Source organism: Chlorocebus sabaeus, chromosome 10 (genome assembly GCF_047675955.1).
Source record: "Chlorocebus sabaeus isolate Y175 chromosome 10, mChlSab1.0.hap1, whole genome shotgun sequence".
In the NCBI taxonomy this organism is placed as follows: Eukaryota; Metazoa; Chordata; class Mammalia; order Primates; family Cercopithecidae; genus Chlorocebus; species Chlorocebus sabaeus.
In genome coordinates, this window is record NC_132913.1 from 30,168,970 (window position 1) to 30,194,168 (window position 25,199).

The 25,199-nt window shown below is 39.7% G+C and overlaps 1 protein-coding gene across 5 annotated transcripts in view; it reads left to right on the plus strand.

The window, feature by feature from the left end:
* The window catches only part of KYNU (kynureninase), a 181,343-nt gene that overhangs the window by 60,093 nt on the left and 96,051 nt on the right, over positions 1-25,199 (plus strand). For all 5 annotated transcript variants that reach the window (XR_012094178.1, XR_012094179.1, XM_073019652.1 and 2 more), the window contains exons 3-4: positions 2,896-3,016; positions 11,870-11,952. Coding sequence is in view for 3 of the 5 variants with exons in the window: in XM_073019652.1 (XP_072875753.1) it covers positions 2,896-3,016; positions 11,870-11,952 (204 nt within the window). In the remaining 2 variants the exon portion in view is untranslated. The remainder of the gene's footprint in view (positions 1-2,895; positions 3,017-11,869; positions 11,953-25,199) is intronic.

The following is a 25,199-nucleotide window of genomic DNA, read 5'->3' on the forward strand; positions in this document are numbered from 1 at the left end:
GAGCAAGCCCTGCTTGTTAAAAGTTGAAATTCTTGAGCTCATAAACAAGTTTGAAGTCAAACGAACCGTTAAGCAGAGTGCTATGGGTTGAATTATGTTTCCTAAAAATTCATGTGTTGACAGCCTAACCACCTGTGCCTAAGACTGTCCTTACAAAAACAGTCAAGTTAAAGTGAGATCATTAGAGCAGGTCCTAATTCAATATGTTGTAATGTTCTTATAAAAGGGGGAAATTGGGAAACACACAGGCATACTGGGAGAACGCCATACACACACGAGATGGCCATCTATAAGCCAAGCAGAAAGGCCTAGAACATATTCTTCCCTCACAGTGCTTGAAAGGAATCAACTTTGCCAACACTTGATTTTGGACTTAGAGTCTGCAAAATTGTAAGACAATAAATTTCTGTTTAAGTTACCTAGAAGCCTTAGTTCTAGAAGCCCTAGTAAACTAGGGGTGGGCTTGTTACATGAAGCAAGTATTCCCAGCTCAGGGAGGATTTACTGAATGTGGAGACTTGGCTGATAGGGGGAACCGATGAACTCTTTTAACATGCCCAATCTGTGCCAGAATTTGAAGTGTGACCCTCAGACAAGGCTCAAAAATCTCTGCTTTCTTTTTGGAATAAAGTTTTTAGGATGACTGGCACATTTGTTTTTTAATTATCTATGGCTTTTTTTAATCCAACCATAACAAAAAGGAGGAATTGCAGCAGAGACTGTATGGCCTGGAAAGCCTGAAATATTTATTTTCTGGCTTTTTACAGAAAAAGTTTGCCTTGCCTTGCTTAAAACAAAGGTACTGGTTAAATATCCTGCCTGCTGGGTATTAACAGAATAAATGCAGCAAATGATCTGATCTGAACATGAACCCACAGGATCCCCAGATCATGACACCTCTCAGTGTTTTCTCAGAGTAGATCTGGACAGTATGGATTAAGAGGAAGAAACTGAGACAGCTTATCTTCCTTTTCCTCCCCCTAATAAGATCAGGCTAAATTCAATGGAGGAAGACTTTCCAGGAAATAAGAAGCAAAGGCAATAAAAGAAAGAGTCAGAAAATGATCCCTACAAGAAGAGCGAACCGCGGTCTTGAAGCATTGTGACTTAACCAAAATTTTGGGATCTACTAACAGGACATGTGTTAATCAAGCAGTTCACTTTGAAAAGGAAAGTTCTAGTAAGCTCCATGGCCTTTGTGAAAAGGCCATTGAAGTGAGAGACAAAACCAAGAGGACCATTGAGAAACTGCAAAAAATGTGTGCTCTAATTGGCAACACCTACTTCAAAGAAAAATGTAATAATATCATAATTTCTACAATACATGTTTTAGCATAGCACTAAACTCACAATATGCTAAAAAAAAAAAGTTGTCAGTACAGGAGACAGAAAATAATCCTGAAGAGCAAGGTTGGCTGGTGTACATTAATCCTGACTTGCCTTTGGGAAAAAAAGATAAATACAATAAATGCTTCAGAAAGGGAATTTTCTCCCACTTCATAAGCATTAAATACTAAACAAGATGTCCAACAGAATCCAAATGACATTGAGTTGTGCAAGAGTCAGCAGCTGACACTGAAGGACTGGGAACTATTTAGGAACCTAGAGCTCTCATGTTCTTAAGGGTTGTATAGAGAAAGCATAGGAGATGTAAAAACTGTGGATATAATCCCAAAGGCATTAAGCTTGGACTGAAGCTATAAGAAGATTATCAGTAATGTCCAATGTGACAAGAACCATTGATGTGATAACCTTTTATTTAAAAAAATAAATTAAATAGAGATGGAGTCTCACTATGTTGCCCAGGCTTGTATTGAACTCCTGGGCTCAAGTGATCCTCCCGATTTTGCCTCCAAAAGCGCCCGGATTACAGGCATGAGCCACTGTGCCTGGCTGACATGATAACCTTGAGGATGGGAAATGGGGAGGCATATCGAATCCTAGGTCCAGGAAATAATGGATACCTTAACCAAGAGGACTCTTCTGGCACACGTGTAAACAATATGTGCATATCTTGTATTGGTCAGGCTTAAAAGATGCCAATGAAGAACAATATCTATAAAAAGGGATCAGGTTGAAATAGATGGTATGTCTCTAAAAAGTCTTTAAAGGTTTAATTAAGTAGCCTGAAATAAAGACTAATATAGTACTTAATGATTCCAATGAAATATAAACAAGAAGCTTAGTCTTTTTTCCCCTAAGATATAAGAGAAAACTCAGTAGTTTACAATTGTGACTATAAACTTGTGACTTTCTAGACTATGTTTTAAGCACATGGATTGGTTTGTTTGCAGTGGGTAAGCTGCAGGATAAAAATCACCAAAGTTTGATTTACATGAATAAGAAGTAGATATAGAGAACAATCTTTGCCTATACATGTGTTAGTACTATCTGTACATGTGTATGGATATAGAATGAAAAAAACACATAAATCCAGTACATCTACTTTAGTTATATAAACAATTATTTGCATTTTTGAAAAAATTGCCATTTCTACAACACAAATTAGTACAGTGTCAGTACTTGACTAAATTCTGGTAATCTTCTTATACAATTAGATAGGCTGATGTATTTCCTAATTGAAAACATTTGTTTTTAACTCTTTTCTAATGCTTTGGCTATTCATGAGTGGAAGTAGTTGCTAATTTAGATTTCCCCATGGAGCACAGTAAATATGAGAGATCATCATAATAGCCTCTATAGGTTTAAATTAGATTTCAAAATGTAAATGCAAAAGTTAATTATTGTTTAGAGGACCTGATATCATCCTTGGGAGTAATTTTTAATTACTTTTTATCCTTCTTAGAGTTGATTATATTAATTATTTGTACTGGCTTAACAATACCATACTGAAAAAACTTTTTTTTTTTTTTTTTGACATTTCTTCTGTTTCAGTTGATTTATCATTAGTGAATAAAGATGAAAATGCCATCTATTTCTTGGGAAATTCTCTTGGTCTTCAGCCAAAAATGGTTAAAACATATCTTGAAGAAGAACTAGATAAGTGGGCCAAAATGTAAGTATTATTTTAAAAGCTACTACTCTACATCACATACAAACATTTACAAAATCACATTAGGTTGTCTAATATTTGGAAAGATGTGTAATAGAATCCTAGTACAGTCATCCCTTGGTTGTCTGCAGAGAATTAGTTCCAGGGCCTCCCTATCATTCCAAAATCCACAATGGTCCCATATACTTTAAATAATCTCTAGATTACTTATAATACCTAATACAGTATAAATGTTATGTAAATAGCTGTTATGCTGTATTGTTTAGGGAACAGTGATGAGAAAAAAGTCTGTACATGTTTAGTATATATGCAGCCATCCATTTTTTCCCTAAATATTTTTGATCTGCAGTTGGTTGAATCCATAGAGAGGGAATCCATGGATACAGAGAAACCTTAACTGCTCAGTAGTCTCATTTGATTGATGAAAATAACTGAGGATCAGAATAAGGTGACATAACAAGTTAGTGGCAGAATCAGGACTAAAACTTTTACAGTATTTAAACATTTAAGTTCCTCTCCTGTGTTGACATCCCTAAACCATATGTAATCATTTTATTTCTTTAATAATTAAGAGAGGAGTTAATGTTTAGAAGCTTCATCTCTTCATGATTAGGCCAAATTATCAACACTTATTTTTATGATAACTGGAAATATTTTAAAAATATTTTCTGATTATTTGAAACTGAAAAATCAATATGAAGATGAGCCAAACTTGACAGTTAGGAAAACATTTCAGAAAGATGAAACCAAACCAAATAGAATTTCAGAGGAAAAACATTTGGTTGTCAGAACCTCAGACTACATTCTTTACCTTTCTTCATTCTTCATGCCACTGGTTTTCAAATTGGGAACAATATCCGTTCTTTAAAGATTAGTAGGCCAGTCACGGTGGCTCATGCCTGTAATTGCAGCACTTTGCGAAGCCAAGGTGGGCAGATCACTTGAGGTCAAGAGTTTGAGACCAGCCTAGCCAACATGGTGAAACCTCATCTCTACTAAAAAAAATACAAAAATTAGGCCGGGAGTGGTGCCTCATGCCTGCAATCCCAACACTTTGGGAGGCTGACGTGGGTGAATCATCTAAGCACAGGAGTTCGAAACCAGCCTGACCAACATGGTGAAACCTCGTGTCTAATAAAAATATAAAAATTAGCCGGGCATGGTGGCAGGCACCTGTAATCCCAGCTACTCAGGAGGCTAAGGCAAGAGAATTGCCTGGACCCAGGAGGCAGAGGTTGCAGTGAGCGGAGATTGCACCACTGCACTCCAGCCTGGGTGACTCTGTTTCAATAAAATAAATAAATAAATAAATAATATTTAGCTTACACTGACTGTGCAAATGATTACAACTATGGCTATTAGATAACACTGTGAAGTTCTTAATTTCAGTGATTAAGAATGTAATTTCACAACTTGATGCAAAAATGATAGAAGTTTATATAATTTATTAATCATGTTATAACTTTATCTGCATAACTTTTATGCATAATTTGCAAAATACATACCACCACATTTGCTCTAGCAGGTTTTAGTATTTAATGAATGGGGGTCATAGTTAATAAAAATGGTTAATATTCATTTTTGGCCTTAATGTAAGAGAGGGCAGATAATTAGATTGAATGAATTTGAACTTATAGAGTGTCCTTGCCTCTCGGGTATTCATTCAGCAAGGCTGTGAATTTTTATCCTTTAAGCATTTAAAATATATTCTGCCCTGCTATTCTATTCATATCCTTATAGTCATCCCACTTAAGTAAGAAACTGGTTGATTATTTTCAAGACTTTAAAGTTGTATTTCAGGAAATCACCTCATGCCCTTCTATTGCTTTGTCTTTTACATTTCACCTTGTGATGATGGAAAATTTCATCATTTTAATTAAACCTTCTCACTGAGTTTTCATTAGACAGATGATTCAGAAAGGTTGTGTATTTTAATGCTTCAGGCAATGTACAGTGAATTAAAGAAGACTGCTAAGCAAATGGACATCTATTCCATCCTTGCTTTGTTTAGTTTATGTAGTCTTCTTGTTTTGAGCTGTAGTGACTCTGTCAACATCATGGCCCTGCCCATAAATGTCTGTGGTGTTTGGGATGCCTGATCACATCACCCACCGTTTTTGATCCTAAAAGTGTTTGCTCGTTATTGTTTTTTATCTCCCAAATATTTAGCTTAAAATCCCACTTCTGATCTTTTCCAGCTGAAGTTCTGTTGGGAGGAAACTTCTCTACAAACTGAGTACTTAGGTCCAAGTGGTGAGGGCCTGCCAATTAATTGACAACAGACAGGTTAACAGGAGAAAAGTTTATTTCACACTCAGATAGAAGAATTCTACAAGGGGTAGTTTGCTGAACAGCCATGGGTAAGGGTTTATATACCAGCTTAACTAAAGGGAAGAGTTTTAGAGCTTCAATGGGAAAATATAAAGGTTTCCATTGGGCTTTTTCATCCTGATGCTAATGGGCAGTATCCTTCCTAGCTGGAAGCTCCCAAGAGGGAGATGAATAGCAGCTGAATTTGTACCTCCAGGTGCTAAGGTCCATCTAACTCTGAGGATGGGTCAATGGCAGCTGTATTTTTAGGAGGCTTTGCTTAAGTTTAGATAACATTTCTTTCTGTGGCTGCTCCTTTTTCAGATGTGTTCAAAGTAGTTGGACCAGGCATGGTGGCTCATGACTGTATTCCCGGCACTATGGGAGGCCAATGTGGGTCACTTTAGCCCAGGAATTAAAACCAGCCTGAGCAACAAAGGGATGGGAGCAGTGGCTACTGTCTGTAATCCCAGCACTTTGGAAGCTGAGGCGGGTGGATCACAAGAGCCCAGGAGTTCCAGACCAGCCTGGGCAACATTGTGAGATCTCAACTCTACAAAAAATACAAAAATTAGCTGGGCATGGTGGTACATGCCTGTAGTCCCAGCCACGTGAGAGGCTGAGGTGAGAGGATCACTTGCACCCAGAAGGTCGAGGCTGCAGTAAGCTGTTATTGTGTCACTGCACTCCAGCCTGGGCTACAGCAAGACCATGTCTTTAAATACATACATACATATATACATGTTGTCTTCATGCCACTTCAGTGGTCTGTTGGTCTCTTCAGTTTTCATTCTGACTGTTGCTTTGTTTTTTTGCACTAAAATCAAACCCTGCATGTGTTCAGTTGCCTCTAGATCCAGGGCCTCGCATTATTGTGGTAAGTTTTGTCTGATCACTTCTTCCTCTTTGCCTCCCTCAATGCCACTTCTGCTCTACTTCTTGGCTGATACTCCAGCCAGGTCAGTGACTCCCTTTCTTCTTGACCAATGGAAGATTATGGGAATCGCTGAGTCAAAGATGATTACACATTTACTAAACACTATAATGCACATTGAAAGTAGTTGCTTAGTTGAAAAAGATAGTATTAAAAATGTATAATCTTGACCAGGCACGGTGGTTCAAGGGTGTTACCCAAAGACTTTGGGAGGCCAAGGCAGGCAGATCACTTGATCTCAGGAGTTCGAGACCAGCTTGAGCAACGCGGTAAAACCCTGTCTCTACAAAATATACGAAAGAAATTTAGCTGGATGTAGTGGCACATACCTGTAGTCCCAGCTATTCGTCAGGTTGAGGTGGGAGGATCGCTTGAGCCTGGAAGGTGGGGGTTGCAGTGAGCTGAGATTTTGACACTGCACTCCAGTCTGGGCAACAGAGTCAGATCCAGTCTCAAAAAAATTATAATTTTAACAGTAACATAAAAATTAGAGTGCTTTAACAAAGCAAGGTTTTGCACAAGCATATAGATGTCAAATCTCTGTCCATCCAAGTGCTATAAAGTAGGAAATGCCATTGGGCTCATGGATTCCATCTTCTCTAGTTTTATGGCCTATTGCAAACATACTGCCTACCACACCTAAGTACTGAATAAACAATTTTTTGTCATAACGCAGCCTGATTTTGTAATTCATCTGGCTACCATCTTTGATTATTTATACTAAGGAAAAGCCAAGAATAGAGGTAAAACTAGAAATATTTTAGGATCTGTCTTAGTTTGTTCCCACTGCTATACAAAATACCCAAGTCTGGATAATTTATAGAGAAGAGAAGTGAACATTCTTATAGTTCTGGAGACTGGGAAGTCCAAGATCAAGGTGCTGGCAGACTTAGTGTCTGGTAAGGTCTGCTCTCTGCTTCCAAGATGGTGCTTCTTGCTGCATCCTCATGTGGCAGAAGTGGCAAACACCTGCCTCCCACCTCTTTTATAAGGGTCCTAATCCCATTCATGAGGGCTCTGCCCTTATGACTGAATCACCTCCTAAAGACTCTACCTCTTAATACTGTCACATCAGCAGATCAAGTTTTAACATAAGAATTTGAAGGGGACACATTCAGATGATAGTAGAACCAAATTATTTCTAAAACTTAAACTTTCTTAAGACAAACTGTGAAAATTGTTTTCTTAGAAACTTTTACCTCTGTGTTAGTTTTAAAATGCTATTACCATTATTTTGCATTTTCATTTTCAACTCTACGGGATTTCTAAAGTAGATTAATAACACATTGAGGAATATATTTGTTTTGCAAAATGGCAACATTTAGGCAATTCTAATATTCTGAAATATAAAACTTTTTGTGTGATTATATTTATTTGATACTTAATAATTATAAGCAAAAAGGTTTTATAATAATAAGAAGCAACAGTATGTCTGAAATCTATGGGTCTGTTGCAATGAATAGGCAATAAGCATAATTATTTGGAAATAATATTTTATATTAAATATTTACTAATGACCTAGATTATTTAATGGAGAATAAAATTGGTTAATAATCATAATGCCACAATCCAGCTAGAACAGAAGGATATATAAGTCCTAAAGAGCATATTTTAAGGTGGAGAATGGGTATTATGTCCCTAAAATAGAATCACAATATTTTGGGTCATTTACATTGTCAGATCTGCTACATCAAGGGTGTTCTCTCTTTTTCATAAGAGCAAAAACCTACTATAGTTTTGTCTCTACAGGGATTCTTCTAAGAACTGTGACAGTTTAGGTAAGATTATTTGAAGATAAAAATGTGCCTTTGAATTAAATATCAGGAATACACTACTGAGTTTACTTTACATGGCAGTGTGTGTGTGCTGACAGGACACTGATAAAACACGCCAGAGAGATGTAGATGCCTCCTTCAGACCCCTCTAATCTCATTTAATTTAAGCATTTCTTCCTTTAAGAGCAATAGCGTTTGAATAAGAGAACATAAGAAAATACATAGAATGGCATGTTACAAAGATTTTTCACAACATCTTTATTTTTGTTTTTCTAATTAACATTATTTTTTTGGAGTCAGGGTCTCACTCTGTTGCCCAGGCTGGAGTGCAGTGATGTGATCATAGCTCACTGCAGCCTTAAACTCTCAGACCTGGGCTATCCTCCCACCTCAGTCTCCTGAGTAGCTGCGACTACAGGCACATGCCACCAAGCCTGGTTAATTTTTTCTTTAATTTTGTAGAGACGACTTCTCCCTATGTTGCCCAGGTTGGTCTGAAACAATTGGGCTCAAACCACCTTGACCTCCCAAAATGATGGGATTACAGGCATGAGCCACCGTCCCCGGCCTCACAACGTCTTTATTGGCTAATCATCAAGTGGGTCATGGAAAAAAAATATAATATAATGAAGGCAGGCTGTGAAATCGTAATTATTTCCTTATGGAAGGAAGCTTTCTAAAAACAGGGCCATTTTTCATTTTGTGGGATGGTTAAAGCATGGTCCTACTTTAAAGAGGATCCAAGTTTCTATTAACTTCCTAATTTTCCATCCTGCAGTCCTAATTTTGTGAGTGAATACTCCTAGTAGATGTCTCAGAAAACACCCACTTATAGCAATGATTTATTCTGTGGCAGTGAGTTAACTCTCTCCCATGCTCTCTTTTCCTTTCCAGCATTTGTAAAAGAAGATTACATCTATGCTGCAACTATTTTAAGTAGTTTTGTTTGAGCAATATAATATTTTTTTCCTAACTCTAATACTGATGTTTATAACTGCACTTTAATCTACATCAACTCTTTCTAATGACAGGCCACTTTACTTTGGGTTTATTTGGGTAACACTTTGTAAATACATTTCACTACCCCAGGCTAGAGGGCTAACAAAATGAAGCAGCAGACACTGTGTGGTATTTTGAAGGGAGGGAGATGCCAAAAGCATTGCAGGAAGAAACATATCCCTAAAGATTATTACCACGGTGTCTACCAGAGAGAGGAGGAGGTGGCATAATATTCTGAGATATAAATTCTCTGAGGCAGAACATAGAATTTTACTACCTAAATGTAATAAGATGTATTGTGCTATCAGCAAAGGCCGTGGAGCTCTATGTGATTAAAATTAAAAAGGATCCAAGTATCTGCCTTTAACTACCATTTAATGATAATGATTTTTGTCTTTAGCATTTATATTGAAAATCAAGAAAGAGGCAAGCTGCAGGCTGTCTAATAACAATATGAATAATAATAACTAACAACTGCACCTCTTTTCCATCCTTAGTTCTTAGCAGTCTATGTTTATTCTCAGAGAAAGTCCTCTTCCTTCATCTTAGTTTATATGGTAATAGAAATGTTAGTTTAAAAATTGTGTTCTATACCACATGCTGATGAAGGGAGTTTTAGCATTAGATTTACATTAGGAAAGGAGACTCAGAAACGGGGGTACTATGTAATGGTCTCTTTCACATGTTATCTCATTTATTTCTCATGGGAATCCTTTAAGGTCCACATTGTTACCCATTTACTTGTACAAATGTGGAAAATGAAACCCTAGAGCTTCAATAAATGTGGTCTCATGACCAGTACTGACCTGCAGCTGACTTATACCAGATGTCAAAAGCCAATTATTAAATACTCAGAATTTTTGTTGATAGTATGAAATCACCCATGATGGGAGTATTTACACCTTGGAAATCTGCAAAGGAGGAAAACCAGGGCTCTAGTCCTCCGGTCTTAACCGCCCCTCTTAGGGAGTAGCAGCCCACCAGCACCAGTTTACTGACACAGATTCAACCCAGGTTGGTGCTATACAAAAAGCACATTTTCATTCCTTTCTTTCAAGCTGACAAACTTTTGGATTCCTAAAGAATTAAGAACTGTTACCCAGAAAAAAGTGGCTTCATTCACGTGGTAACAAAGGTCTTTCTGGGGACATGGATGAAGCTGGAAACCGTCATTCTCAGCTAACTAACACAGGAACAGAAAACCAAGCACCACATGTTCTCACTCATAAGTGGGAGTTGAACAATGAGAACACATGGACTCAGGGAGGGGAACATCACACATTGGGGCCTGTCGGGGGTGGGGGCTAGGGGAGGGAGAGCATTAGGAGAAATATCTAATGTAGGTGACAGGTTGATGGGTGCAGCAAACCACCATGGCACGTGTATACTTATGCAACAAACCTGCATGTTCTGCACATTGTATCCCAGAACTTAAAGTATAATTTTTAAAAAGTCAGAGGAATACATAGCAGGCTCAAACATTTAATATTTATCTTTTTAATTGTGAAACCATCTTTGTAACATTTACTATGAAATAAGTTTTAAAATGTTGCTTAATTCTAAAATATGATTTAAAATAAACTATTTCTCTGTAGTTAAAAAACAAAACAAAACAGAGGGAACAAGTTTTGATCAATAGAAGTTTGATTACTTGGTATAAGTAAGGAGGACACTGGGAGTTTTCACAAGAGCAGTGTCTCCCAGAGGAAAAGTGACAGGGGAGTTTTATGGGGTGAATACGGGAGAAGATGCATCATCACATGTGGAGGAAGCGTCGCAGTTGTGGAGATTCAGTGAGTAATCATGCCAGTGCGTAGATTGCATGTATGGTAATGAAGCTATAGCTTCTCCCCAGGGTGGAGACTTTAGCATGGTAATGAGGACAGTTCACTCAGGATCATCCATGAGTTGCTGCGGTCTGGCAGAAGCTGGCTCCAACCAACAAGGTGACAGCATTACAAACCAGGCTTCGGAAACAGACAGGTGACAGGGCAGGAGGCTGTAAAACAGGCTGATGGCTCAAGTATATTAAATGTTATGATCCCTGGAGACCTCCCTGTCTGCTTACAGAACTACCACCTTCAGAGCATCATAAGATACAACAATGTAACAGCACTCAGAGGCACTTCACCTTAATCCTCTGTTTTAATTTCTTCTATGTTTTTCAAGTGTACTTGCCTTCTTCATTTCATGGAAATTTCTTGAAAGTTGAAGTACTCTATGTGTTTTGCATTTTTCTACTATGCCTCCTGGGATACTTACGAGAATAATAAAATTGAGCTGGAATGTGACAGATGAAATTGCTAGCAAATATGTCAAACCAAGCAGTATTGGCTTTGATTATTCATAAATTTTGTTATTTACTATAAAATGGTATCATGAGTATCATATTTTATATACTTCTATTAAATTTACAGATTATAGGTATATTTTAAATGTCAATCTATAATCATTTTAGTCTCTAGCCTTACAAAACAGTATGTAAGTTTTAGTATAGATACTACATTCTACAGGTATAAAAGTGTGTTCAAATAATCTTAAAAATTGCAAAATAACTGAGACCCAAAAAATTAGACTCTAGAATATAGCAAAATATTAAAATAACATATGAACAATCCCCCCTCTTCCTAACAAAAAGAAAATAAATTTTAAAAGAGAAGTTAAAAGACATTAATCCCAAGTATTATATTTTTTGTTTTAAAAAAGCTTGATTTTATATAATTACTAACACATAGAAAGGTCCACATAGAAATGTTTATTTGCTAAAGCTGATATTTGAAATAATCACACACATGCACGCAAAAGCTAAGAAATGTTTACGTCCCTTTTCAATTTCAGAGCAGCCTATGGTCATGAAGTGGGGAAGCGACCTTGGATTACAGGAGATGAGAGTATTGTAGGCCTTATGAAGGACATTGTAGGTGAGTACAAAACATTGAAGTTTTTCCAAATGAATTGTAAAGATATTATCATTTAGTTATAAACACAGGTCATAAAATCAAAATATTATTGAAGAGCATCGTGATTTTCTATTTTAATCCATAATAGTAAAAAGGAGGTACACTTTTAACTTAAATTTGTTAACTCAAAGATTGTTATGGTGAGCGTAACAAGGTTATTTATATAAAAATAAAATATATGTTGTTATTTTTTCTGTCATACTTTAAATGCAATATTTATCACACCTATGAAAAACATATGCATTGTATTAATTTACAATTGAATACATTTCATAAAAATCAACTGAAATGAATTTTCTATAATTTAATTATTTGATATAATGAACATTTTGACATGCTAAATGAACATTTGACACCAATCATGTTTTTGCTCATTTCAATTAAATCTTTGGTGATCTATTTAAATTTTAGCTTCATGTTACTGAAAATGACATAGCTGACGCTGTTTTTAGTCTGAAATGTGCTATCTTAAAGAGAGTTATATATACTATCTGTGGTATTTAAGATAGTTTTATATGGTAAATGTGTTAACATTTTGAAAAAAGTTATTTTAATTGGCTTAAATATTCAGCATTGTTTAAAATTTAAGGTACTCAAAAAAATTAATGATGTTTTGGTAATTGGAGTGGTGCTATTTGGAACTATTTTAAGGACTTAGGGAAAACTCAAGTTTTCAAATCCTTTTTGAAAGCTTATTCTCTTATAAGCAAACATACAAATGTCTTTATTGCTTCATTTCATTTGAATCTTGACCAGTAATTAGAGAGAAAATCAACGTGACTGGAAGGGAAATGGAGTGGGGAAAGCTGGACTTATGCATAGAAAAAACTACGGCAACTGGCAAATCATTAAAATCTGGAGAGCATCTTGTTTTTTTAAAAAGTAATTATTGATTCTTTGCTATATGTCATGACTGTGGGAGCTCTGAGGACATAAAAGTGAATAACGGCTGGGCATGGTGACACACAGCTATAATCCCAGTACTTTGACAGTTTGAGGTGAGTGGATTGCTTGAGTTTAGGAGTTCTAGACCAGCCTGGCCAACATGATGAGATCCCATCTCTACAAAAAAAAAAGTAAACATTAGCCAAGCATGGTGGCACACACCTGTAGTCCCAGATGCTTGAGAGGCTGAGGTGGGAGGTTAGCTTGAGCCTGGGAGGTTGAGGCTGCAGTGAGCCCAAATCATGCCACTGTTCTTCAGCCTGGATGACAGGGTATCAAAAAAAAGAAAAAAAAAAGAAAGAAAGAAAAATAAAAAGAAAAAAAAAAACGAATAAGAACACTCACCTTCCTTATCCTCATGGACTGTCAGTAAAGGAAGATGCAAAGGAATCCAAAATTAATGTACTACATAAGTAAAATACAAAGAAATAAAAAATTAATCACACTCCCAAAGAGGCATAATTTTCCAATTGATTTAGGACTGAACACATGCATGTGACTACTCTCGTTTTTCTAAAATCTCACTAAAGAATTCTGAATAGAGTAGGAAAAAAAAAAATTACAAAGTCTAAAACCCAAAGGACAAAATAGAATGACAAAGGAGATGATAATAATATCTGGGGAGTTGGCTGGCAGACAGACAAGTGGTAATTGCCGGTATCAAAAAAAAAAAAAAAAAAAAAAATGTAAACCAAATCCTAATCTCCTAATGGCAAAAAAATAAAAAAGCCATCTTTACCCTGCTAATCACCTGACCATGAAAAGAGTCAAATTCTGTAAAATATTTGAAGAGTAAATTATTCTGTAAAATATTCTGAGGCAAATACAAGTGGTCATGACCCAAGGCACAGTTTCAAGAAGTCCTAAGAACACGTGCCCAAGGTGGTTGAGTTGACAAAAGACATTAATCTACACATGTGAGGTATCCATAGGTTTGGGGGTGAGGATGGGACAGGAGCACGGATGGGTAGTGTAGGAGTTTATAGGTCATAGGGTTATAGGTGGAGTCAAAGATTTTCTCATTGGCGATTGGTTGAAAGAGTTATTATCTCAAAACCTGGAATCAATAGAAAGGAGTGTCTGGAGGAAGATAAAGGGTGATGGAAAGGTTCTTATTATGTAGATAAAGTCTCATAGGTGGCTGCCCTTAGAGACAATAGATGGCAATTGTTTCCTATTCATACCTGTAAAGGGTTCTAGTCTCTCAGTTCATCTCTTCAGGATTGCAAGAGACTGAAAAGGATAAGATTTAGTGATATTCATCATATTCTTGACAGATGCGAATTTTCCTTCACAACAGAAGGCTTTGTAGGGCCACTCAAAATATGTCAAAGAGACATATTTTGGGGTAAAATATTTTGATTTTCTTCTTTATCTGTCACTTGATGTTATGCCAGAGTAAGGTTGGAAAGTAAGCTATGTTATATAGGATTAAATAAAACTCATCTGGTGAGATTTTATGGTTTGTAGGGTGTTACTCCCCAGGCCTCTTAGGAATTTGGGCAAGACAGGAAAAAGGTCAGAGTTTATTCCTCACACCTCCGGAAGTAGTGATGAAAATACGAATTTTTATAAAAGATTTGTTGAAATTCGTTTAAAATATAATTAGAATATCAGATCCCCTTGCCCACTTGATGCTGCCAGGTGAATACTCCCACACCCCATTTTGGGAGATAACTGGAGGATTCGTTTCCAGAAAAGGGAGAAGAAAGGGTCTCCAGACTGCCATAGCAAACACCACAGACTGGGTGGCTTAAACAATATAAATTTATTTTTTCCCAGTACTGGAGGCTGGAAATTCATGATCAAGGTGCAAAGTGCTGTCAGGGTTGGTTTCTGGTGAAGGTTCTCCTCTTGACTTCCCTTCTTGGCTGCCGTCTCACTATGTGCTCACATGGCCTTTCTTTTGTGTACTGGAGGAGAGTTCTCTGGTTTCTCTCACACGTCTCATAAGGACACCTAAAGATACCAGTTCTACCATGTCAAGGCCTCACCCTTATGACTGCACTTAACCTTAATTACTAATTTATAGGCCTATGCCCAAATATACTCACATTGGAGGTTAGGGCTTTAACATATGAATTTGGGGTGACCAACTCAATTAATCATAGTTGTAAGGTTTCTGTGTCGGTTGGAACCCCCAGAGCACGCCAACAGACAACACGAGGCAGTGTGGAGCAACATGCTGTTTTAATGAGTGCCTGGGTGCAGGAAGGCTGAGACCTAAAATGGTGTCAGCACCAAGTGAGGACAGGACAAAAGTTTTATAGTCTCCTGTAAATAGGAAGTGTTCTAGTCAGACATAACTGCTACAGTGTACCTGGATGGCCTCTTTCTCAGTCTTAAGGGGCATGTGTCTTCTGTCCAGGGTAGCTGTCTTTCTGCTGGCTCTTTTCCTATTTCTGCTATCTTGTCGGCACATGCTACTGACGTAAGTAGCCTTGCGCCTGGGTACTGGGCCTGAGAAGGGAGGAGTTATTCATCTCCTTAAGCTTTCAGGCCCCAGGGAGAATCTTACATTCCTGTCTATTTGGTTATAGATCAAAGGGAAAAGGGGCGACTTTCTCAATAACTACTTCAGGCGTGATATAGGGGGTGGTGTGGGCACCTTGGAAAAAGAAAACCTTAATTTTTGGGGTATTGTTGAGAGACGGGTTGGTATCCACTGTGTCCTTGTAGTAGGAGCATCATCTGGATTGTCTGGAAACGCGTCTGTGCCTGCAAGGCAGTTATGTTGAGAGGACAAGGAGGTGTCAATAGGGAGAGGCATGGCCTCATTTGCTGCTTCTTGCATGAAAGACTGTGTCTGGATTAAGGGGGAGAGGTAATTTCTGAGTGGCTTAGAGTTTGGTAAAGGTGGAGGCCTTAAGATAAAATTTCTGCCGTACACGATTTTAAGGGACTATAAAAAAAGGGTGCTTTTGGTGTTGTGCGGAGTTTCATGAGGGCAAAAGGGAGATTTTTTTGTCCATGGCTGGTGGGTTTTAACAGCCAGCTTGGTGAGTTGGGCTTTAAGGACAGAGTTAATTTTTTCAACTTTGCCTGAAGATTGAGACCTGTAGGGTGTGTGGAGAACCTACTTCATATTTAAGGATGTAGAGATACCTTGGGTAATTTGGCTGATGAAGGCAGGCCTGTTATTTGGCTGGATGGATGTTGGGAGTCTGAAATGGGGAATTATATGCATGATTAGAGTTTGTGTGACAACATTTGCACCTTCTGAAGTTGTTGGGAACGTTTTTACTTACCCAGAGAAAGTATAGACAAAGACTAGAAGATAGCAGAGCCATTTATTGGACGGCCTGTGAGTGAGGTTTACTTGCCAATCTTGCGTTGGTACCTGGCTCGAGGCTTGATGAGTAGGAAAAGGTGGCGACTGGAGGGAGCCTTGGGATGACACTGAATGGCAGATAGAGCAGGACTGGGTAATTTCTCAGAAGTGGCTGAAAAGGTGGGGACAAGTGAGAACAGGATGGAGAAGTTGCAAGAGAGGTTTGTAACTGACATGGAAAGAGTTGTGGAGGCTTTGGAGGTGAGGAAGGTTTTGAGAGTGAGGAAGAACGAAGCGCCTTTCCTTGACATACCATGGTCCTTGCTTTTGAAGATTTTGGGCTCAGAAATCCTCCTTTTCTTCTGAGGTGTAAAGAGGAGAGAACAAGGACAGGGACAGAAACTGGCCTTGCACGGGTTGCAGGGCTATTTGTTTTGCTACCTAATCTGTTAGCGCATTTCCAACGGATATATGATTGTCTGGGGTGTGGTGGTCCCTGCAATGAATGATGGCAACTTTCTGCAGGAGCCTGGCAGCTTGAAGGAGTTTGTTGATGAGAGAGTCATTTACGACAGGAGCGTTTTTTGCTGTTAGAAAACCCAGTTTTTTCCAGATAGGCGAGTGTGACTGTACTATATGGAACGTATAATGAGAATTTGAATATATGTTAATTTGTTGTCCACCTGTCAGTGTGAGAGCTTTAGTACGGGCAATGAGTTCAGCTTTTTGAAAAGTAGTGCCTAGGGGGAGTGGATTGGCTTCAATAGTATGTGGGGTGGGGCAGGAGCACTATAGTATAGCCAGCATGCTGGCGTCCTTGATGTAGGAAGGGGCTGCCATCTACAAACCAAGTAAAGAACAGGTTGGTCTGTTAGGTTTGGAAAAGGTAGAAGAAAGGTTTGAACAGTGTTCACACAGAAGTGCGTAGGGTCTTCAGCTGTTGTAGCTTCAGGTAAAAGCATGGGTGGGTTTAGATGGGAGCTGGTTAGCACAGTGATTTGGGGGATTTCTATGACTAGAACATACAATTGGAGGAGTCGTGGGGCAGAGATGAGACGTAGTACACTGCGGTGAGTTGGCAAGTCTTTGATGTTATGGGTTGAATAAACTGTTAGGTTGGCATGGAAAGATAGTTTTAGGCTTCTAAGGGTGAGGACAGCAGCTGCTGCCAGTGCTCAGAAGCAGCAGGCCATCCAAGAACTGAGGCTTTAAGCTGTTTAGAGAGGTAGGCAATAACCTGGAGGGTGGGTGCTTTAGCCTGGGTTGGAACACCTAGTGTAACTCTGTGCTGTTTGTCGGTATAGAGGGAGAAAGGTTTGGTGAGATCTGGGAGAGTGAGAATGGGGGCTGAGGTGAGAGCCTTCTGGAGTAGAAGGAAAGGCTGGGTAATAGGCTGTGCAGATTTTAAATGCTCATAGAGGGGGCTTTAGCAGCTTGGTATAATGGTTTGGCAAGTAGAGCGAAGGAAGGAACCTAGAGCCTAAAATATCCCGCTAATTCTAGGAAAAGAGATTTTTTTGCTTAGTTCGCGGAGGCAGGAGGGATTGGAGGAGGGATATGCAGTCGGCTGTGAGCCCTTGGGTTCACGGGGTAAGAGCTAGACCTAGATACGTGACTAAGGGGATGCATATTTGTGCTTTCTTAGAGGAGATCTAATATCCCTGTTTTGTCAAGAAGTTTAAAAGAGAGAGATAGTGTGGGTGTTGCAATCTTTTTGAGAGGGGTTACACAGGAGCAGATTATTAACACACAGAAGCAGAGTGGATGGTTTTAGGGATAAGGTACAGAGGTCACTAGCAAGGGTCTGTCCAAAAAAGTGGGGGCTGTCCCTGAAACCTTGAGGTAGTATGCACCAGGTGAGCTGACGTGAAACATGGGAGTTGGGGTTTTCCCATGTAAAAGCAAACAGGTTTGGGGTATCAAGGTGTAAAGGAATTGTTAAAAAAAAAAAAAAAAAAAAAAGCAACTTTTAGGTTTAGAATAGAAAATTGGGTGGTATTGGAGGGAACTGCGGAAAGTAAAGTATATAGGTTAGGAACTACTGGACATACTGGGAGTACACCTTGGTTAATGAGTCTGAGGTCCTGGACTAAGTGATAAGTTTCATCTGGCTTTTTAACAGGTATAACTGTTTTAAAAGGAGTTTGTGGGGTGGAGTAGGTGACTGGCGAGGAGGCAAGAAATGATAGGCTTTAGGCCTATGAGAGTTGCTTAGGGGATGGGATACTGCTTCTGTGATAGGAACTGGGTGGGTTTTTTAAGGGCAATGTGGATGGGGGTGTGGTGTTTTCTGACTGAGTGTGTGGAAGTGTCCTAAACAGCAGGGTTACAGATGGGGGATAAGGAAAAGTTGCATGTTTTAAGGTGGGAGGTTGGAGGAGTAGAATAAAGTTAAAAGCCCTGGAGGGGTCTGGGTGGATGTGTTGGGTACTATGGGGAACACGGAAGTGAAGAGTAGTGTGTAGTTTTGAAAGGAGCAGAGTTTGGCATGAGGACAGGAGTAAGAAAGAGTGAGTGAAGGAAAAGGTGGCAGGGAGCAGAAAAGTGGAGGGGTGGCTTGGGGTTTGGAGACTTTTCTATTAATTTCTACAACAGAGACTTGGGAGAACTTGATGGGTCCTGAAAAATTAGGTAAAGCAGTGTAGGTTGCCCTGGTATTAATTAAAAAACATACTGGCCTACCCACCGCCATCAGGGTTACTCTTGGTTGGGATGGAGAGATGGTAGTTGCCAGGGTGTCCATTTCAGGGCACCATCAAGTCTTCAGTGGCAAGGCTGATGAGATCCGAGTAGGAGGTTTCGGCTGGCTTAGGAAGGGATGGGGGCGGTCCTTGTGGGGTCCGCTCACAGTCCAACCTCCAGTGGGGTCCTCCACAGAGAAGGCATGTCCTGGTGGGCTTACCTGGGTTTGGGCATTGTCTGGACCAGTTGACTTCATTGCCGCACTTGAAACAGGCGCCAGGTGGAGGTGGATTGCTAGGAGGCTTCCATGTGGAACTGCAGCCCTGTGGGCCTGCAGGACCCCTGATGGTGGAGGTAAGCATTTGAAACTCTGCCTGTTTTTTTGCCTTTTACTTTCCTTATCCTGATTGTTAAAGACTTTGAAGGCTAAATTAAGAAGGTCTCCTTGTGGGGTTTGAGGACCGTCATCAAGTTTCCGAAGTTTGCGCCAAATATTAGGGGTGGATTGGGAGAGGAACCAAAGGTTTAAGATAGTGGTTCCTTTTGGGCTGGCTGGGTTTAGGTTGGTGTATTTTCTTATGGCTTCAGTTAAACAAGAGAGAAAAAGGGCTGGGTTTTCATCAGGACCTTGGGTGATTTCTGAAAATTTTTCATAGTTTACTACTTTATGGGCACCGTTTTTGAGTCCTGCAAGGAGACACACAATCATGTGATCTTGATGGCGGCATCCAGAGGCCCCATCTTGATAATCCCAGTGGGGGTCCTGGTTGGGAACTGCCTCTGCGCCACTAGACTGGGCAGGAGTTTGGGGATGAATTGCATCAGCATGCGCCTGAGCTAGGGTCCAGATACGGCCTTGGTCTTCTGGGGTGACGGTCCAGATACGGCCTTGGTCTTCTGGAAGAGAGGGTACTGTAGAGGTCATGCCAGGTTAGTTTATAAGACTGGGTAAGGTACTGAAACTCCCTAATATGAGGTGTGGTCTTCTGGAAATGAACTGCGTCTTTTGTTAATTTGAGAGAGGTCAATGAGAGAGAAGGGAACATGAACTCTAGTAATACTTTCAGTTCCTGCTACTTCCTGAAGGGGGCACTCTAGCACAGGCGCTGAAGTAAGGGGGGGGGTGGCATGGGCTAAAGATGGCGCCTGAACAAATATGGGCGAGAGAGAAGAAGCCAGCAGTGGTGCCTGCTGAGGGTATGAAGGGGGAAGAGGGTTGAGTTGATAAGCAGTGGAGGATAGATAGGGGCGTAAGGTGGCAGGATGGGTTTATAGGCTTCAGGAAAGGGCAATGAGGAAGGAAAATGAGTACAGGCAATGCTAGAATTGTCCTAAGGGGACCCTGTAGGAAAAGAAGTGGATACAGCTGACTGGGAAGATGGTGACTGAGAAGACAATGGGTTATAGCAGGCGGTTGAGAGAAAGAGGTAGGGGCTGGGAGGGGTGGACAGCAATCTGCTGGATTGAATGAGGAAGAAAAGGTAGGGTTGGGAGGAGAAAGGCGATCTGGATGGCGAGAATGGAAGAGAAGAATTTGAACAGGTAAATAAGAATTGTAGAGGTCAGGTTGTGATCTGAGTGCAAAAAGGCCTGGACATAAGGAATTTCTCCCTGTTTCTCCAGTCATCAGCAATAATTGCTTAAGTTAGTTAAAATTGTAAAGTCAAAGGTTTTATTTGTGGGCCATTTAGATGCATTATTTAATTTGTACTGCCGCCAGGCTGTATTGTAAAAAAAGACAAGGCGCTTAGGGTGGATAGCTTGCGTGAGGCCTAAGGTTTGCGGGGTTTTTTTTTTAAGAGGCAGCCTAGAGGGCTGTGTTTTGGAATGGAGGACCAGGAGTTTCCCATAACAGAGGGTAGGCACAGGAGAAAAGAGAAAAAGGAGACCGTCCTGGGCGGCTGGAGGGAGACGATAAAAGGAGTGATCTTCGCCGCTGCCTTTTTCGTTCTCCGAACGGGATCAAATGGCTTACAGGCGTCCCCCTAAAACCAGATGATCAGCAACTGCCTAGCACACACTGGAACCTTCTTGGACCAACGTTGGATTTTTGGACCGGAGAAACCAAGAGAGTCCATGCAGATTTTTCCCTGTTAACAGGGCTCCCAGGAAACTTACTGGTAGGTGAGATCCGTGACCGATGTGCATGCAGAGGGGTGACTGGAGGATGAGGAGTTTCCTTTGTCTGGCTGCTGTGGCCTGCTCTTTGAGGTGGAGGGGTAGATCCACAGAGGATTCTGACCTGAGCCCCTCCCAGATTTCGGGACCAGAATGTAAAATTTTTGTATTGGTTTGAACCCCAAGAGCGCAACAGACAACACAAGGCGGTGTGGAGCAACATACTGTTTTAATGAGCGCCTGGATGCAGGTGGGCTGAGGCCTAAAATGGCATCAGCACCAAGTGAGGGGGAGACAAAGGTTTTATAGTCTCCTGCAAACAGGAAATGTCCTAGTCTGACATAACTGCTACATTGTACCTGGATGGCTTCTTTCTTGATCTTCAGGGGTATGTGTCTTCCGACCAGGGTAGCTGTGTTCTGGCCAGCTCTCTTCCTGCTTCTGCTATTTTGCTAATGCTCGCTGCTAATGTAAGTGGCCTTGCGCTTTGGTACTGGGTCTGAGAAGGGAGGAATTACTCATCTCCTTAAGCTTTCAGGCCTCTGGGAGAATCTTACTATAGTGAAAACAAAAAGCATTAAATAAGTGTTTATCCACTTGCACTATTATTTAGCTAGCAGTCCTCATGCAGGAGGCTGGACAAGTCTACTCTGTTATCTGCGCAACCTAAAGAGTCTAACATGAGGGCATTTCCCAGCACGATGGGCAAATGGGATCACCTTACAATAAACCCCATCACGTGCAGAACACACTGTTTAAAAAAAAAAAAAAAGAAAAAAAAAATCATGAGCCAAACTAAATTTAATAGAGTTTAGTTGAGCAAAGAACAAAATCATGAGTCAGGCAGCCTCTCAAGCCAGAGTAGGCTCACAGAGACTCCAGCACAGGCATGTGGTTGGAAAATTTGTAGACAGAGAAAGTCAAGTGATGTGCAGAAAATAGAAGTGAGGTACAGAAACAGCCTGATTGGGTACAGCCCAGCTTTTGCCTTATTTTAGCATGGTTTGAACAGTTGGTCTCCTTTGATTGGCCAGAATGTGGTGATTAGCACAAGAGTAGGTTACAGTCTGCTTATGCCTCCATGTAGGTTACAGTTCATGACTTATAAAGACAGCTTTAGACTGTACTTAAAATATGTAAGGAGGCAAGTTTAGGCTAAAGTTAATTTAACAATCCCCTTTTTGATCATCTTCTCAATTTTGAAAGATTGACCAAAACTTTAGTCATTGATGTAACTATCACCATCATAAATGTCCTTATTTGGTTTTAAAACCCACTGGAAAATAGCATAATAGTGGATTTTGTAAGATAGGAACAAGGACTTCAGTAATTTTGTTTTACGGGTTAGAGTTACAGGAGAAAAACAAAACCTAGTTTGTTCTAGGATATATCTGTTTCCTTAAAGTCTTCTTTTTTATTATGTCATATTTATCATAAGTGACTATTTTTTGGGTTGATCTGGTCTGTGGGGACCTAGTGCATGAGCTCACTCCAAAACAATATCCTCCCATAATTTTGTTTAAGTCTGTTAAAAGAAAATCCTTAACCAAATTAAATTTATCAGAGTATAATTGAGCAAAGAACGATTCACAAATCAGGCAGCCTCCCAAGCCATAATAGGCTCGGAGATACTCCAGCACAGCCACGTGGTGGAAGAAGATTTATGGACAGAAAAAGGAAAGTGACATACAGAGAATGGAAGTGAGGTACAGAAACAGCCCGGTTGTTTACAGCTCAGCATTTGCCTTATTTGAGCAGGGTTTGAACAGTTTATCTTCTTTGGCCAAAACGTGGTGATTAGCACCGGAGCAGGTTACAGTTTGCTTACATCTCCATTTAGGTGATACTTCACTGTGCACAGAGAAACCTTTAAGCCAGACTTGAAATATATAAGTAGATAGCTTTAGGCTAAACTTGCTTCAACATCACTCATGTTTATTTTACCCACATTACGAAACTTTTCATGCAAATCTGTTTTTATACATCCATGTTGTATGGAAATTTTTTAAAAAAAAAGAAAAAAGAAATCTGTTTTTAGTTTATGACCTTATGAATATGTTCACCTATTAAATCTTTTTAAAATAACTTTATAGGGGGGCAGGCATAGTGGCTCACACCTGTAATTCCAACACTTTGAGAGGCCAAAGCAAGAGAATCACTTGAGCCCAGGAGTTCAAGACCAGCTGAGGCAAAATAGTGAGATCCCGTGGCTACAAAAAAATAAAATAAATAAGAAGGAGAAAGAAAAATTAGTGGCATGTGGGTGGCTCATACCTGTAGTTTGAGCTACTTGGGAGGCTGAGGCAGGAGGATTGATGGGAGCTCAGGAGGTAGAGGCTGCAATGAGCCATGATTACACCACTGTACTCCAGCCTGGGTGACAGAGTAAGACCCTGTCTCAAACAAAACAAAACAAAACAAACCCCCTCAAACCTCAATAGAAGAGTTGTAAGCAAAAGCAAACTCAATTTCCTACCAATTATTATTAATCATTACATTATACAAATTTCTATTGGTTTTGTATGGCTATATTGTGGATCAGAATATCAACTTCTAGTTTAAGATAACAGATGGAGGTTGGGAGCAGTGGCTCATGCCTGTAATCCTAGCATTTTGGGAGGCTGAGGCGGGCAGATCACGAGGTCAGGAGTTTGAGACCAGCCTGACCAACAAGGTGGAATGCCGTCTCTCCTAAAAATACAAAAATTAGCCAGGCATGGTGGCACGTGCCTGTAATCCCAGCTACTCAGGAGACTGAGGCAGGAGAATCACTTGAACCCGGAAGGTGGAGGTTGCAGTGATCTGAGATTGTGCCACTGCACTCCAGTCTGACAACGCAGTGAGACTCCGTGTCAAAAAAATAAAATAAAAAAAAATAACAGATTGAGTACAAACTGAAAATTCTCCATTCTATGACAAATACAGAGAAGTGATTGAAAAAAATTAACAAGCATATAGCAACAGTTAAAAATAAATAAATAGAAATCTGCATAGACCAGAAATTTACGACCATTATTGAAGAAAGGAACAGTCAGAAATCAGAAGGTAATATATTGGGGGCAGCACATGTGGAGTCAGGCTCAGTGTAGGACTGAGTCAAAAACTTTTGCCAAGAAGCCCCAGGGCTAATCTGGGCAGCCCTGGATGCTTAGGTCTGGAACCCAGGGCCAGAATCTTTGACAGCCAGATCCAGTAGAGGCCAAAACCCAGAATCTCCTCCCACACCAGTAGATTCTCAAAACACAGTGCACTTGATCAGGCTGTCAGACTTACCTAGAGCCGTGCGTATTCTGATGGCGGGAATTCTCCTCTGAGCAATCCCGGATTGCATTTAAAAGTGTGCAAAATATTTGTGTAATAAATCCTTCATTTGTGTTCATTTGTTAGAAGCCAATTCTAGACATTCAAGTGTTCTAATATGTAACCAAAAAAAAAAAAAAACTGGAAAAAATTCACATTTAATTTGATCAGAGAATATGTGTTTTACTTTATTCAGTTTACTTTCAGAACATAAACTGCATTCTTATCCTGTTATTTTGTTCTTAGTATTTATCATCCTCTAAAGAGAAGTTAGAATGTTTATGTACAAGCCAGGGAAGTGGTAAAGTGATATTATTCAGTAAGGTTTATTTATGAAGCCAATAAACCTTGCAAAAAGATATCCTTTGACCATTTAAAAGTTTACAGCTCTATTGCAACTTATTAAATGTCCAAGAGCCTTATTGTCCAGTAAATACATGTATGACACATAAAGATCCTTGAAATTTCAAACCAGCCACCTTTCATTATTGTTACTAAGGAAAAATAAATAAAAAAATAAGAGAAAGACTATAAATATTCAGACTTGTTTAGAAAACTAAAGAGACTAAACTTATTTTAAATTTTTAAAAGCAAATTTGTCAACCATGGCTGTAGGGTTTTTATGCCTGTCTTTGAAAAACCACACACTCATATAATTTATATTCTGGCCCACAAGGCTGCCCCCACTTCAGATGCCAGTCAGAAATCCTAGAAACCACCCTTACTTTGCACGTACCAGCTATAAATTCAGGGATTTCCACAGTGCCCTTTGCAGGCTCCACAATTTGCTAGAGCACTTTCAGAACTTTCTTTCACTTTACTTTATGTTTGCCAGTTTATTATAAGGATACAACTCAGAAACAGCCAATGGAAGAGATGCACAGGGCATGGA